The 17,199-nt window shown below is 46.6% G+C and overlaps 1 protein-coding gene across 4 annotated transcripts in view; it reads left to right on the top strand.

Moving 5' to 3' along the window:
* Window positions 1–17,199, top strand: part of Hydin (HYDIN axonemal central pair apparatus protein) — a 365,841-nt gene that overhangs the window by 344,432 nt on the left and 4,210 nt on the right. For all 4 annotated transcript variants that reach the window (XM_052727909.1, XM_052727907.1, XM_052727910.1 and 1 more), the window contains 9 exons: window positions 188–386; window positions 1,526–1,684; window positions 3,736–4,013; window positions 5,515–5,734; window positions 7,075–7,287; window positions 8,748–8,911; window positions 9,710–9,860; window positions 11,239–11,469; window positions 16,163–16,387. In XM_052727909.1, the coding sequence (XP_052583869.1) occupies window positions 188–386; window positions 1,526–1,684; window positions 3,736–4,013; window positions 5,515–5,734; window positions 7,075–7,287; window positions 8,748–8,911; window positions 9,710–9,860; window positions 11,239–11,469; window positions 16,163–16,387 (1,840 nt within the window). The remainder of the gene's footprint in view (window positions 1–187; window positions 387–1,525; window positions 1,685–3,735; window positions 4,014–5,514; window positions 5,735–7,074; window positions 7,288–8,747; window positions 8,912–9,709; window positions 9,861–11,238; window positions 11,470–16,162; window positions 16,388–17,199) is intronic.

The following is a 17,199-nucleotide window of genomic DNA, read 5'->3' as shown; positions in this document are numbered from 1 at the left end:
GACTGTGCCTAAAAGAACATGAACCGGTCATTGCTGCCATCCCTTCCAGATCGTTGGTGACTCCTCTGACTCTAGGACAGCAGGGCAGGAAGTCGGTCACCTTTCAGCCCAGAAAGCCTAGGGGGCCCATCAGTCTCTCCAGTTCTGCCTTCCTGGTGCTTACCCCCTTCCTCTTGGTCTTCCCCAGCCTAGATTGTTTATACACCAACACCACACACGTCGAGGTGAACTTTAACGTGGATGTGATAAAGCCAGGGAAGACACTGGAGATCCCAATTACCTTTTACCCTCGGGAAGCGATCAGCTACCGAGAGCTCATCCCCTTTGAAATCAATGGGCTCTCTCAACAGACAGTGGAGATCAGAGGGAAAGGTACAGAAATGAAGGTAAGAGACAGTGGGCGGGGCTTCAGAACCCTCCTCCTTCCTCTTCCTAGACTCCTGCCCACTAGAACCCACACACCTCTCCACCTCCTCCTCTTCTCTACTCCTGGGATTGCGCCACCCAAGATCATCTGGCCCCACCAAGATGGTGTCCCTAATCACCAAAGGTAGGGAGGAATTTTTCAGCTAGGCTCAAGGGAATCCCAGCTCCTACTCAGAATCACTGTACTGATGAACTCTGACAACTGCAAGCACTTGGAAGTGTTCAGCGTCTTCTTGGAGAAGTGTCACATGCAACATCCCACTGGACATCGTGGCTTATGCAGACATAGGGGTCAGCTGTGAACTATCCCTCCTTCTCACCTTCACTGGTGAATGTTCTCAGCCAGCTGCGGGTTCCAGGATTACATTCAGAAACTCCTCCTGCCCAGGTGACCCAGATCTGTAGGCAATGGTCCTGTCCTGATAGTCACCCCTGTGAAACTGGCATCTGATAACTATGTCTGGTATTTTTCTGGTGCCATTATTTGTATTGTACCAGAAGGTTTGAGAAATCTGAAAAAAATTCAAGGTTCTCAAGAATGCAGAGGATATTTCAACAAATGAGCAAGGAAAGGGGTGTGTGGCCACCTCCCCTTAAGCCACAGGAGCAAAAGGACGTTGCCACCTCTTGTGCCTTATCAACACAAAGCACAGCTCTTGCTCCAAAGAGAATTAGAAAAAATTCATTGTGAGCCAAATATGAGTGACCAAGGGTTGGTAGCAAGATCTGAGTTAACCTGGGGGATGTGGTCCACAATCCAAAAGGCTGTGTGAGCTTTTATAGTCAGAACAAAAGAAAGGCACAGGTGTGTGTGTGTGTGTGTGTGTGTGTGTGTGTGTGTGTGTGTGTGTGTGGTCTCGCACGTGCACATTGATGGGGATGAGTTACACAGAGAGGGGAAATCCCTTCTACAGGTTTCAGAGGTTCCAATGCTCATGTCTCCAGGGTTGGGGAAGCTAGTAATGAAACAAAGCACCTGACCTGAAGCAATAAGGTCATGGAAAGAGGGAGCTGCCCTTGCTTCTGCGGGACATAAGCATCGTGTTTGTTTTCCACATTGACTGACAAACTCTGCTCCCCACTCTTTCTGGTCACACAGATCTTGGTTCTAGATCCAGCCAACAGGATCGTGAAGTTAGGAGCTGTCCTGCCAGGACAGGTTGTAAAGAAAACCGTTTCCATCATGAACAACAGCCTTGCACAGCTCACCTTTAACCAGTCTGTCATGTTCTCCATTCCAGAACTCCAGGAAGCCAAGGTCAGTGTAGGGAAATGGGGGGACTAGGGGCAGGCCATGGGGGTTTGCAGGATACAGAAAAATTGGCTATGAGAAGCAAGCCAGAGCAAGAAACCCAGAGAGTATCCCATCCCAGGACTCCATGTTGCCCACCATCCCATGCAGACAAAGAGGAAAAACTCCTTATTCCCCTTTCTTCAGAAATCCAGAACGAAACTCCTCAGTCCCAGTGGGTCAGGGCCATTAACAGCCTGGCTGGATCAGTGTTTGCTTGGTTGGTCTCTTTATCAGGGGTGGGAATAGAACCCAGGATCTTTCACTTAGTGTACAAGTGCTCTGCCAGCGAACTTTACCCTCAGATGGCTTTATCAAATTGCTCCTTAGAGGGTAACCAGAGTTGTTAAAGTGACCAGTCTTGAGGCGTTACCTCAGGCTAGCTCCCAAAGTCATGCCATTTGGGAAATCCCCAGAACTGTTTTCTCCTGTGCCCTTCCCTCACTCCCTGCAGCCTCCGCGCATGCCTGCCGACTGCTCTGCACTCTGGACAGAGAGTGTAAGGAGCTGGCTTCCTTACAACAGATTTGGGTTTGCTTCTTACCAGGACTAAGGGAAAAGAGGAAGCCAGATAGGAATTTATGCAGTGGCTCCCGAACTTTAGAATACAAGTCACCTGGGGAACTTTAGAAAATGCAGGTTCTAGACCATCCCCGACACACTGATTCAGCTGGCCTGAGCAAAGCCTGGGGTCTGTGTTTTATTAGGCCCAGTACTTATTTTTTATTATTTGTATTTTTAGTTAGCATATAAAATAATAGTTTCATCATGACTTTTTATTTGTTTGTTTGCTTGTTTGGTTTTGTTAATTTTTTTGAGACAGGGCCCTGTGTAGCCCTGACTGTCCTGGAACTCATTTTGTAGACCAGGTTGGCCTGGAATTCAGAGATCTGCCTGCCTCTACCTCCTGAGTTCTGGGATTAAAGGCGTGTGCCACCACTGCTGGCTCATTATGACATTTTTGCACACATATGTATGTGTGTGATTGTACCTTGTTCTTATTTACCATCCCCAACTCTCCTTTCCTATCCCTGTTCCCCCACTCCTGCTGTTTCCCTTCCTCTCCTCAGAGAGTCTCTTCTGCTTTCTTATAATGTGTGTGTGTGTGTGTGTGTGTGTGTGTGTGTGTGTGTCTGTGTGTGTGTGTGTGTGCAGATGTTAAATCTAGCGTCAGCACAGGAGAAAAAGCATACAATGCTTTGCACTTCTTCCCCAACCCCATCCTGTCTTGTCCCCACTCCTCCTCCCTTAGACCATTTCCTCTTCACTCATAGTCCTCCTGTTCCTTGCATAGCATGTGTGTGTGTGTGTGTGTGTGTGTATGTGTGTGTACATACATACATATATATTTTTTAAGATTTATTTATTTATTATGTATACAGCATGTGTGACTGCAGGCCAGAAGAGGGCACCAGATCTCATTACAGATGGTTGTGAGCCACCATGTGGTTGCTGGGAATTGAACTCAGGACCTCTGGAAGAGCAGTTGGTGTTCTTAACCTCTGAGCCATCTCTCCAGCGCCCTATATATATGTATATTTAAATACATACATATATAGTTAAATCAAGAGTGCATATGAGAAGAAACATGTGATCTTGTATTTCTGAGTCTGGCTTATTTCACTTAACCTGATGCTCTCCCATTAGGGAGCACTTGAGGGAGCACTTGAGAAAGACTGGATTGATGCTCCTTGTTTCATGTTCCCTGCTACTGTTTCCTCTACCATGGAGGAGAAAGGAAGAATGAAATGCCCAAAGGAGCTGAAAAATGGAAAAGTACAGGAAATTAGCATTTGTTGGATCCCTGTCCTATGCCCCACATTTTACAGACGTGATCTTGCCCTTCACTGAAGGGCAAGCAAAGGGGAGAGTTTGAGTAACTTATCAAAGATGACCCAGCTGGTAGCATATGAGATTTGATCCCTGAGCTGAGAGCCCCAGCAGCAAGACCTCAGGACACGGGGCCCTGAGGAGCCTCCCTGCCTTCAGCTCTGAGCCACGTTGTCTTTTCTGTCCAGGTCATCACCTTGGAGCCCTTCCACAATATCACCCTGAAGCCCAAAGAAATCTGCAAGCTAGAAATCACCTTTGCCCCCAAGAAGCGCATCCCTCTTTTCTCTGAGGAGGTGTTCATGGAATGGATGGGACTACTGCGTCCCCTCTTTCTCCTTAGCGGCTGCTGTCAGGCCCTAGAGATTTCCCTGGACCAGGAGCATCTTCCCTTTGGTCCTGTTGTGTACCAGACACAAGCCACAAGGCGAATCCTCATGATGAACACAGGCGATGTGGGTGCAAGGTAGGATGGGCAGCAGTGTCTCCCACCAGAGGCCGTAGCAGACATCTACATCTCTAAATTCTGTTCCTCAAAGGAAACATCACAATAATAGCTACAACCATGATTACATGCTAGAAAACATTGGTACAATCCTGGTATATGCCCATCGTATGGTCTCCCAACTTAATCTCAACAACTCTAGACCACTAATACTATAATATCTCTGTGGTTGAGATGCTGAGGAGGGAGGATTTAAAATGCATAGTGATACCCTGTCTTAAAAAAAAATGAACTAAGGCCAGGCATGGTGGTACACTATATAATTCTAGCACTTGAGGACTGGGAAGTGGAGGCAGGAGGATCAGTAGTTGAAGGCAGCTCTGACTAGATATGTTCAATGCCAGGTTAGCCTGGATTCTATGAAACCTTGTTTAAAGGGGGAGGGGATGCTGGGGATGTAGCTCAGTGGTAGAGCCTTTGCATAGCATGTGCAAGGCTCTGAGTTCAACTCCCAGCATCACAAAAAAGAAAGGAAGGAAAGAGGTAGGGAGAAAGGGATGGAGGGAGAGGGAGAGAGGAGTGCGGGAGAAATATGGGAACAAAGTGTGCTCTCTAAGTGTCATTCCCATCAAATAGAATTAGAGAAAATACCAGTAATACAATTCTCAATCTGTTTTAGATAAATGAAATATAAAAAGATTAACTTTCCCCCAAATCACATAAGTATCAATAAGCATGGGTGCAAGGCTGGGCATGCTTACCTGGAATCAACCCAGTCTCTAGAGTAGGTGCTTTACAGCCTTATTTCAGAGATGAAGGGAGACTTAGAGATTCCACCACCAGGAAATGAAAAGACAGGACCAGAACCCAGGCTCTGCCCTCTTGCTGCTCATGGATTGACATGGCTGCCCACTACATACCCCAGGGGTCCTCATCATATAGACTCAGTGTTATGCCACCAAGCAGGATGTTATATGGTAGCCCTGTTTTAGAAGGACTGTTCTGCACCATTCATCCTCTGCCTTCTGCCCATACAAAGTGCCCAATCACAGGGATGGCCCTATGGGTCATCAGGATCCCAGTGCTACCAAGAACAGGCATAACTCTCACATGAAGGGCTGGTCACCACCCTTCTGGATCTAAACAGGTAGTGTGTGAGATGGTCAGGGCTACACTCTTAGAGGACTGTGGTCCTAGTCTAGCCCCTCGCTAGCTATGCAGCCTTGGGAACACATGTGTACATGTTCATATGTACATTTCCCAGCTGTCACTCATGGACAATAAGTGCAGCCACCTCTCACCCCTGTTCAACTGTAAGAGGGAGCAGATTCCCCTTACCCAGAGAGTGATCTTGGCCCAGGGTTTCTAACCACCTCTGCTCTGACGGAGCTTCCTCCTTCTAGATCCTAGGGAGTAGTCAGGGTGGGGACCATGCTGTCAGAAGACCGGGTGACGTCTTTTATTTGCATACCCCCAGGATATTAACATACTATCTCTCTTGTCTTCTTCTGTTTTGGAAAAGGTTTAAATGGGATGTCAAGAAATTCAAGCCTCACTTCACCATCAGCCCTGAAGAAGGCTACATCACCTCAGGCATGGAGGTTGCTTTAGAAGTAACCTACCATCCCACTGAGGTAGGAAAGGAGAGTCTCTATAAAAACATTCTCTGCTTCATCCAAGGAGGAAATCCTCTGTGCCTCACCCTCTCCGGGATCTGCGTGGGACCACCTGCCGTAAAAGAGGCAAGTAGGCATTGGCCAGGGATGGGCAAAGGCAGGAGGAAGCCCAAAATGGGAATTCAGGCCTCATCACCTGCATCAAACATCCAGTCCTGTTCTTTCCTGCCACAGGGACTTTGCACATACCATACCCACTACTTGAATAATCTTTCTTCCCTCTTTGTTTACTTAATTCCTGTTCTTTCTTCAACTTGTGATACAAGCATTACATCCTCAAGGCAGCCTCAAGAAGATCACCAAGATCAAATTCTGTTTTAAGAATTGTGAGCAGGGACCAGAGCGTAGCTCCACCAGTGAGGTGCTTGCCACATGAGCGATCTGTTCCTTCTTCTGGAGTAGGAGGACTTGGAGTCTTGAGTAGAGGAATGACAGTATTTGATTTGCGCTTTAATGGAGTCAAACCAGATGTTGACAGATGTCAGAGGAAGAGAGACTGATGAGAAACACTTCCAGTAAATGAGGGGCAACAGACAGTGGTTTGTGGTACAGCTGGCTCAGGGGATAGTAGAAGGTGATTTTTTTTTTTTTTTTTTTTTTGGTTTTTTCAAGACAGGGTTTCTCCGTGTAGTTTTGGTGCCTGTCCTGGATCTCGCTATGTAGACCAGACTGGCCTCAAACTCACAGAGATCCGAGTGACTCAGCCTCCCAAGTGCTGGGATTAAAGGTGTGCACCACCACCACCCAGCTTAGAAGGTGAATTTTTGCAGCTCATAAATTCAGCTAGGATGGCTGGCCACGGGGCTCCTGGGGTTCACTTGTCTCCCTCCCCTCAATGCTGGACTTGCAGACAGACCCTGCCACGCCTGGCTTTTACCAGATGCTAGGAAGTGAGCTCAGGTCCTCATGTCTGCACTGAAGTGATTTGACTGACTGCGTGTGTCCAGCCACTCCACAATGCAGTTGTGCACAGCTGTGGAGAAAAGTGAAACCATGGCATTTGCAGGAAAATGTATGCAACTCAAAATCATAAGCTTAATGAAATAAGCCAGACTTAGAAAGACAAATAGTACATGTTTTCTCTCGTATTTGAAACCAGATTCAAAATTATATGTGTGTGTATGTGTGTACATGTGTGTATATGTGTGTATCTATATATAGGGGCACACAGCGCTAGAAAGAAGGAACCCAAAAATGTTTGTTGAATGAATGAGAGGAAACTGTCCTTTGGAATTCACTGTGGGAAACACTGTTAAAATCTCTCCTCCCTCCCTCACACATACACACACACACACACACACACACACACACACACACACACACACACATGCACGCACTGTAGCTCCGGCCCCTGGAAGACAGTTCAGAGGAGGTGGCATGGAAAGGGACGTTCCTGCTTCTTCCAGGTGGTGAACTTCAACTGCCAAGTGCGCTCCAGGCACACACAGACTATCCTGCTCTCCAACCGTACCAACCAGACCTGGAATCTGCACCCCATCTTCGAGGGCGAGCACTGGGAAGGGCCCGAGTTCATCACCCTGGAGGCCCATCAGCAAAACAAGCCCTATGAGATCACCTACAAGCCTCGCACCATGAATCTGGAGAACCGCAAGCACCAGGTACACCGAGGCCCTCCGCCTGCTCTCTGGCACAGAGGAAGCAAGGAGCTGTGTAGTCAGGGGCTAAAAGGCCGTTTTAGAGCTAGGAGTCGGAGGACTATTCAAATAAGGAGTGAGTACCCAGATCCTGGAACTCTGGGAAAGCCAGGACAGTGCTCAGGCAGTGGCTCCCCCCTTTGCCTCTTAGAATCCGAGGGCTCGGTTCTGAAACGAAGGCCTAGACCAAGCATCGAGAAGTTCCTGTTTGGTTTAAGCACATCAGTAACATCATGGTAGCTGTAATAAAAATCAGAAGAGGGTCAGCGAGATGGCTCATGGGATAAATGTGCCTGCCACCAAGCCTTGCAAATTGCAGTCCCCAAGACCAACATGTTGGAAGGAGAGAACTGTCTCTCACAAGTTGTCCTCTGATTTCCACACATCCAGTGCTCTATGTGTATGTACACACACACACACACACACACACACACACACACACACACATACACACACACACACACACACATAAATGAAATAAGAATGTCATTTAAGGGCTGGAGAGAGATGGCTCAACAGTTATGAGCATTTGCTGTTCGTACAGAGGACCTGAGCTCGGTTCTCAATACCTATGTTGGGGGACTCACAACCCCCTATAATTCCAGTTTCAGGGGACTCCAATGCCCTCTCTGGCCTCTGTAGGCCCTACACTCACATGCACATACCCACACAGAGACACATAAATAAAAATAATAAAAATAAATATTTTTGAAATATAATTTTAAAAATCAGGCTGGATAGTAGTGACATATACCTTTAATCCCAGCACTTGGGAGGCAGAGGCAGGTGGGTCTCTAGGTTTGAGGCCAGCCTGGTCTACAGAGCGAGTTCCAGCCCAGCCAGGGTGACATAGGGAAACCCTGTCTCCAAAAAAAAAAAAAAAAATCAGAAAAGGAAGGCAGCCAGTCTGTGCACTTAGAAGCAAATGACACTTTCTTCAGTTTTTACTATTTATCCAATACAACAAGCTTCTGCTTCTGTGAGGGACCCTGTCTTAAAGAAATGTCCTGGAAAGTAATAAAGGAAGACATGCAGTATCCTCCTTTGTCCTCCGAGTGGTTGCACACAGGTCCACTCATCTACATAGCCATGTGTATACCACACCACACATACACACACACACACACACACGCATACCACACACACACACCCCACATACACACACCACATATACACACACACATACATACACACACACACCACACACACATATACACACACCACACATACACACATATACACACACCACACATACACACACACACATACATACACACTCACAACACACATGTACACACACACAAAAAAAAAAGTTAAAATTTTAAAGTAGAAGTGTTAGACTTACTTGCCCCCTCCAGGTCAGGTAGGTGCCTGTTAATACAGGATCTTCGGTGTCACTCTGATCTGTCACTTCTTCTTCCAAGGGCACTCTCTTTTTCCCCCTCCCGGATGGGACTGGCTGGCTGTATGCCCTGCACGGAACTGCTGAACTCCCCAAAGCTGTTGCCAACATCTACCGCGAAGTTCCATGTAAGACTCCCTATACTGAGCTCTTGCCAATCAGCAACTGGCTGAACAAGCCCCAAAGGTGAGAAAGTGGGGCGAGCAGTCAGGGTTGGGGGAACAGATGACTTCCACCGTCCAGTTTGGTCCTTCCACTCAGGGCTTACAGAGAAGGGCAGGCTCAGGGGAGTCAGAGACGTAGCCCTCAATGCAGCCAGGTGTCTCATGGACACGAACCCAGTCTTCTTGTTGAGTGCTGATTCTTACAGATTGTAGCGCACTGCCTACCTTAAAATAAATGCCCGATAAATAGTAGTTCTGATGATCCTAGCGGTCATTGTCTTTGTTGTTGTTGAGTGTCTTGTACCTGAGCTACTAGCCAGAGAAGAAAGCCCTCGCTGTGCTTACAGCAGGGGGTAGAGAGGACAAGGGCTCGCACAGGTCAAGAGCAAGTGGCCTCGAGGCTAGAAGCGCATCTTCTTGAAGACCACCTGCTTGGCAGAGTGGACAAAAGCTCAGATCTAAGTGGGAACCACAGTTCTGCCAATAGCCACGAATGTCGTCTGACGTGTTATCGTCCTTCTTTGGGCCTCTATTTCCCCTTCCGTAAAGTGGAGGTATTCATGAAACAAACCTCCTCTAAACATTATGACAGCTGGCTATCTGTAAATAACATGGAGAAGGGACTACTACCTGGCTCAGGAGATGGAAGTGACTGCCATTGTTAGTGACAGAATGAAGCCTAGAACCACAGACCCATACAATCTCCAGAAAAGCAAAAGTAGACCCAGCCCCTTTCCTCCCCTTCTTCGGACAATCCCCCTGTCTCTCCAGTGTCTCTTGTCATTTCCCATCGCCCCTCTCCTCTCTTGTACTGCTCCAGATTCCGGGTCATCGTGGAAATGATAAAACCAGAGAGGCCAGACCTAAGTGTCACTATGAAGGGCCTTGATTACATTGATGTACTATCTGGCTCCAAGAAAGACTACAAGCTGAACTTCTTTTCCCACAAGGAGGGACTATACACTGCAAAGGTATCACCATGTCAAAGGCACCTCCTAAAATGCCCGGAGGTTTGACCCTAGGGTATTCGAGAACAACAGGTGCTCTCCTCCAGGCACTGTCCCCAGGCACCAGAGTGTTCACTTGGTGCTATCTTGCCTAATCCGTTCATTTGCTTAATAGATATCCATGGAGCACACAGGCCATGTTCTGTGCTAAGTGTTGGTAATACAACAATGGCCAAAGCTAGGCGCGGTCTCTGTTCTTATAAAGCACAGTCTAGTGGAGGGAAACAGACATTATCCTGTCAATGTAGAACTTTCAAATGAAAGAAGCGCTTTGATGTAGGGGAGCCTATGTGAGTTCACAGCTCACAGCAGCAGTCAGGACTGAAGGCTTGAGTGTTGTTTATTTACAGACAGTTTTTGGAGCTATTAGTAATGATGGAATCACCGAGGGAAAGATTTTCAAGTATAAAATTAGACAAGGTCTTTAAAAGAATGTATGTAAAAGCCAGGCTGTATAAATAAAATTACCACCTAATAATAACAAGATTAACAATCCAATGTACTACAAATGGGTAGAGTCTACTCCACAAGAGTAACCACATGAAATCCAGGCACAGTGGCACATACCTGAAGTCCCAGTGCTCAGGAGTGTGAGGCCTACCTCTGGAGTTGTATGCTGACCTGAGCTACATGAGACCCTGTCCCAAAAGAAATTTGTTTTAAGTTGCTATGTATGAACGACCACAAGCACACCAGGCCAACACCGCTGTTCTCCCAGGAAGAGTTCTGACAGATGAGCAGGGTATTAGTTATAGGGAGGGCCTACTTAGTGTTGTTTGGGTGAGCTCTGATTCACCCCATGCAGGGTATCTGTTGCACATGACCTTCAGCAAGACACTGAGCTTTGCTACACTTCCATTCCCTCCTCTGTAAAGGGTGAGGGCATTGCCGACCCATTGTGAGGATCATGTAGCCTGACATCTACTAACCCCCCAGTGAGCATTAGATGCTGTCTGTCATTGTCATTCTCACTGAAACTCTGGCAGCAACAGCAGTAGGCATAAATCCCACTACAGCTGGAAGCTCTGAAGATCTCACTTCTTCCTGGGGTTTCCTGGCTGTCCCCACTGGTAAAATTCTGTCAATGAACCAAGCTGCTCTAGTGTCTTCTGAAGTGAACTGAGATTCTTAAATCATTTCTCGCCTGCACAAAGCCAGACTACAGTTCCTAAAGAGAAAGGCTGCCTGGCAGGGATAGGACTGGCTAGCCATGCCACCCCAGTCTGTGTGTTTCACATGCCCAGCAAGGCTCCCAGATAGCAGGAGAACCTGAGTGTGGACAGAGAACCCTGGACTAATATCTTCTCTCCCCTGCTTCTTTCTATTCTGCCTGTGAACACAGGTGATCTTCCGGAACGAGGTGACCAGTGAGTTCTTATACTACACTGTGAGTTTCAGGGTCATCCCTTCTGGCATTATAAAAACCATCCAGATGACAACCTCAGTCCGCCAGAATGCGTCAGCCTCCATCAAGTTGGAGAATCCCCTACCCTATTCTGTGACCTTCTCTACAGAGTGCAAGTTGAATGACATCAGCCTACCTTCCCAGTTCGCTGTGCCTGCAAACTCTGAGGTAAGGCCCTGACTGCCAGGGGACCCTTGAGGGCTATGACAGAGGCTTCTACCCATGAAGGCTCTGGGTTTATGTTCTGAAGCCCTTGAGTGTAGGCTAGCCCTGAGAGAGGGCAAGAAGAATGGCAAGGGACAGTCAACCTCATGTTCCTTTCTTCTACAGTCAAAGTCTTCGTGTGAACTAGGAACACTTAGCTTTGGTATGGGCTCCTTTGTAATTAATTACTTCATCTCTTGATTGTTTACCTTGTTCAAACTAAAGGAAAAACATCTTTTTTGCTAATTGTGAAAGTAGTGTAGAGCTAGAAGTGTACCTTAGTTGCAGTGCTTTTGCCCAGCATGCATGGAGTATCCTGGGTTTGATTCCCGGACAACACACACACAAAGGATCGTGGATCTTAGTGTGGAAAAAAGAAAGCAAAGTGTATAAAGTATCAGGATAAAACACACACACACGTATACATATGCATACACGTATACACATGCACCACATACACATTTATATGCACACATATGTACACACATATACTTGTACACTTGTTGCTTGTACTTGCTTATGTACAGAGTGTTCTGAAGAGGCACATAAGAACCTCCAACTATGGCTAAAAGGACATGGTCAGGAATTATGAACGGAGGGGAAGATGGACTTTCCTTTTTAGTCCTTCTACCAGTTTGTCATTCCAAACTCACTGTCTACATTTCATCAAAATCCCCACTCTAACTTCCCTGCCTCTCCAGCCCTTGTCCAACTCTGCCTGTTCCCTTCACACGACTCCACCTCTTCCTTCATCTCCAGGATCTAGGTTTTCCTCCACTCTCCTGCCCATTGTTGGCAGGGTTGTATCTGTCCTTCAGAAGTGGGCTTCAACCAGCTGGTCAGTTTTTGTTGGTGATGTTTTGCGTTGAGTTGGGTTTGGGTTGGCGTCTTTGAGACAGGGTCTCCCTGTGTGACCCAGAACAGCCTCAAACTCATGATCCTATTTTTGTTGCTGCACTGGACCAGTGCAGGCTCTCCTTTTGAGTCTCTACTGCCCCCACTAGGTTAATCTTATTACAACAGCTTGCAGTTAAACTGAAACCACCCCTTCAGCTTCTGGGGCGTGTCCCACCAAGTTTCCCAGGTTATGTGGATCCCCTTAATTCAGCGGTGATGTGGGCTCTCTGGCTCTTAGAGCTGATGCTCCCCTCACCATGCAGGAGCTACTACTACACCAGGCTCATCGCTCTTGGTATTTTGGCTCTACCAACTCACATTTGAGTTTGAGGTCGCCTTTGCAGTTTCATTATAGATGTTAGCTCGTTCTTGTTATTTTGAGCCTAGCTGATCTGTGTGTTTGGGGATAGAGTAGGTATCTGAGGAGAGTCCAAACAATGTTGTGACTACTGTTATCCTCTTGCCCTAAACCTAGAGAGCTGGTTTCTATGTATAATGTGAGTCGAAGTTTCACTTTGCTCCCCAAGTCAATATGAATCATCTCAAACTAGCTAAAATTCTCATTTTAAACCAGGCATGGTGGCACATGCCTGTAATCCCAGCACTCCAGAGGTATGGGAAAGAGGATCAGAAGTTCAAGATCATCCTCAGCTATGTATTGAGTTTGAGACCAACTTGAGCTACTCCAGAACCTGTCTCAAAAAAACAAAACAAAACAAACAAACAAATCTCATATCATCTTTCCCTTCTACTCTGCAGAAGCATGTATAAAATAAATGAAACTCATACATCCGTGGGACTGTTCTAGCTCCTCTGGGATAAAATAATTTCTGTTCTCATGCCAATATTTCTGTGTTTTATGAACAAATACTTAGAGAAGGGTTGGTTGACATCAAATAAAGCTGTCGACCAGTCACTCTGGTGATAGCTTGCACTCTTGTCGCTCTTCAGGAATATGTCAACTATTCCTGACTCTTCACTTCTATGTAAATTTTGAAGCCAAGTTGCTCAGAAGAAATAAAGAAAACTAAAAAGAACTCTGGATTTTGAATGGAATTCTATTATTTTAAAATTATTTTAAGAATTAATCATCTGTAATCTGTTGATCCATAACAAATTACTCTCAAGCTTAGCATCTTGTCAGGCAGCAAATGCTTGCTCTCTGCACGGATAGTCAGGACTCCAGCTATGGCAGCTTGGCTGGGCAGTCTTTGCTGGGGGGGAGGGTGTGTTTCATGAGGCTCAAGTCAGGCAGTCAACCAGGGACCTAGTCATCCTCCCATCTGGGACTAGAAGATCTGCTTCCAGACTTGGGCATGGGGTTGCTGGAAAGGCTTTTAGCTCCCTGTTGGCAGGTTTCTGGGTCTCAGTCAGTCATCATGTGGACCTCTCCCTAGAGCATTTTCTAACATGGCCCAACTTCCCTAGAGTGAAAGATGTAAGGGACAGAGGCTAACCTGAAAGGGACAGAGGTGTGCACAAGAGAGAAGCTTGCAGACAGACTCTTTCACTGCCTCATCTCAGGAGTGACATGCTTGCATTTTATCTACTAAGCCCTCTCCTCAGCCCTGCTGTCCTGGAATTTCTTTAAGGAAGAAACAAATTGAAAGTGCTAGGAATTAAACCCTGAGCCTTGTGCATCCTTGGGAAGCTTTGTCCCCCTGAGCTACAGGCCCAGTTTCCCCAGACCCCCTCACCCCTGCTCTTTTGAGACAGGTTCTCACTGTATTACTCAGGCTGGCCTGGAGCTCATTCTCTAACCCAGACAGGTCTTCATCTTGTGCTCCTCCTGTCTCAGGCTCTCGAGCAGCTAGTTATAAGGCCTATATCACCGGATTTGGCTACTGATTTTGTTTGTTTTTTGATACAGGTTTTCTTTGTGTAGCTCTGGTGTCCTGGAGCGCTCTCTCTCTGTAGACTAGACTGGCCTCGAACTCAGAAATCCACCTCCCTTTGTCCTGAATGCTGGGCTTAAAGACATGCACCACCATTGCCCAGACTGATTTTTTTTTTATACTAGGAATTCAATTTAGGGCCTTAGGCATGCTAGGCAAGTACTCTATTGCTTGATGCAGTCCCTGGCTCTTGATTCAGTTCCACAACTCCATAGACTTTCTGTTTCTTCTTGAGTCTGTTTCTATAAGCTCTATTTGTTTTTGCACTTGTCCATTCATGTCACTTTGATCATAAAATCGTCTTTGTATCATGCTCTGTTTGCTAAACATCTATAGCTTTGGTGATGCTCTCTTTATTCTGATTACTTTTCAATAAGAATTGTTCTTGCCGGGTGGTGGTGGCGCATGCCTTTAATCCCAGCACTCGGGAGGCAGAGCCAGAACTCTGTGAGTTCGAGGCCAGCCTGGGCTACCAAAAAAAAAAAAAAGAATTGTTCTTATTTTTAATTTTTAAATTATTTTAATGATGTGCGTGTGTGTGCATGTGAGTGCAGGTGCTTGAAGATGTTAAAGGTATTAGATCCCCAAAGAGCTAGAGCTGCAGGTGGTCATGAGCCACCTGATATGGATTCTAGGACTTGAACCCTGGGCCTCTAGAAGAACAGCGTGTGTTCTGAACTGATGAGCCATCTTCCGACCTGTGTTTGTTTTGTGTTTTATTAATAGCTCTTTATAGTAAAAAAACATTTCAAGCTATGTAGAAGTATATCAAATAGTAAAGATTCCCATACCCTGTTCCCCCAAACATAACACCAGGAATTTTTTTCCCTTTGGTTTTGGTTTTGGTTTTGGTTTTTCAAGACAGAGTTTCTTAGTATAACAGATCTGGCTGTCCTGGAACTTGCTTTGTAGACCAGGCTGGCCTCAAACTCACTGAGATCCGCCTGCCTCTGCCTCCTGAATGCTGGGATTAAAGGTGCGTGCCATCACTGCCTGGCTAGGAACAGCTGTTCTTACAGACTTTTTTTCTACACACAAACAACAAAAACGGGCCAGCAAAGCAGCAAAGTGGCTCATTGGGTAGAGGCTCTTGCACACAGACCTGTCGACTTGAGTTTGATCCTTGGGTCCCACAGGAAGCAAGAGAGAACCAACTCCAGAAAGTTGCTGTCTAACCAAGTGCATATGTGCACACACACACACACACACACACACACACACACACACACACACACATAAATTAATTTTTAATAAGTATGAGCTTTATGTATTTTTTTCAGAGCTCCTTTCTTCCACTTACAATATCAACACCTCTCATTACAATTCTACCTCATTCTTTTGTGGCTGTATAATATTCTGCTGAGATGAGCAGACCCCAAGTCATTAAACCAATCTCCTACTGGGTGCTTTTGAGTCGTTCTCTCTCTTTGCTATTATAAACAGTACCCTTTGGTTCCTGTGTCATTTTGAAAGAACTGGGGAAAGAGAATGTTTCTCTTCAAGTAAAGGTGGAACCCGGGAAGCTGTTCTGAGAACGACTCTATGCAAAGAAGGGGCTGCCTGACCTTGAACTGCCTGTTGACTTCCATAAATGTGCTTCCCTAGGAAGGGGCCAACACCTGTTTCTTAGATTCAGAGAGATTTGGGATGGAAAAATACCTGGAACAGAGAAAGCCAGACAGGGAGGAAAGGGAAAGAGAACAGCCTAACCTGGACTGAAGGTCCCAGGCTCAGGGTCAGCTTCGGTATTTGTATCTGAAGCATTATTTTTGCCACCACCTGCTTCAAGGCCTGGGGCAGGTCACTTGATGGGAGAGGATGGGTCAAACTTCCAGCATGACAGCAGCCTCTGTCTTCTCTTCCAGGGAACATTCTCATTTGAATTCCAGCCCCTAAAGGCCGGAGAAACCTTTGGAAGACTGAACCTGCACAACAGTGACTTGGGTTACTACCAGTATGAGCTTGTTCTGAAGGCCTTGCCTGCACCTCCTGAGAAACCTGTCCACTTCCAGACCGTCCTCGGCAGCAGCCAAAGCATCTTGGCAAAGTTCACCAATTATACCCGGCAGAAGACAGAATACTACTGCAGGGTGAGCAGCCTGTGGGGTGATCGGGCTGTGGAGTAAGCGGGCCGCAGGGTGATCAGACTGTGGGGTGACCAGGCTGTAGGGTGAGCAGGCTGAAGGTTGAGCAGACTGCAAAGTGTGCAGACTGTGGGGTGAGGTGGACTCGGGGTGAGTGGACTGCAGGGTAAAAGACCTGCAGGATGAGTGGTCTGCAGGGTGATGGGCTGCAGGGTGAGCAGGCTGCAAGGTGAGCAGGTCCCACATCTTTAATACCTCACCAAGGAAATTAATTTTCCACACGAGTTTTAGTGATGACATCCAAACCATAGCAGCCTGAGACCTGCACCCTCATAGGAGTACTATGTATGAGCACTTACATGCATGCAATATGTCCGCAAAGCCTACTCCTTAGTACCTAGCCCATAGCAAGCATTTCATATACATTAGCCATTATAACAGTTGGAATGTAAGGCAGAAAACCTAAATAACAGCAAATAGAAATTCGTGCCTCTCACAATAGTCTGGATGTGAGCAGTCTGGTCTAGAATGGCAGCTCCCCGACAACAGCCACCCGGACTCTTCCTTTCCCAATACTCTATCCCCGTAGAGTTGCTTGGCCCTCATGAACCAAGATGGAGTACCATGACATTCCCACAGGGAAAATGAGTTCCATATAACACTTCTCCCAGTATCCCGTGGAACAAAATTTCACAGGACTAGACTCAGCCACAAGGGGAACTAGGAAGAGGGGTGTTTAAAATGGATGATCATGTCCCCAGTGAAAATCAAGAATCCATAGTTATAACAAGAAGCGTAGACCTCCTGACTATCATATC

The sequence above is a fragment of the Peromyscus californicus genome, unplaced genomic scaffold (genome assembly GCF_007827085.1).
Source record: "Peromyscus californicus insignis strain IS unplaced genomic scaffold, ASM782708v3 Scaffold_8__1_contigs__length_139910024, whole genome shotgun sequence".
NCBI lineage: Eukaryota > Metazoa > Chordata > Mammalia > Rodentia > Cricetidae > Peromyscus > Peromyscus californicus.
The sequence above is the reverse complement of the archived record's forward strand: the minus strand, read 5'-3'. Positions and strand labels throughout refer to the sequence as shown.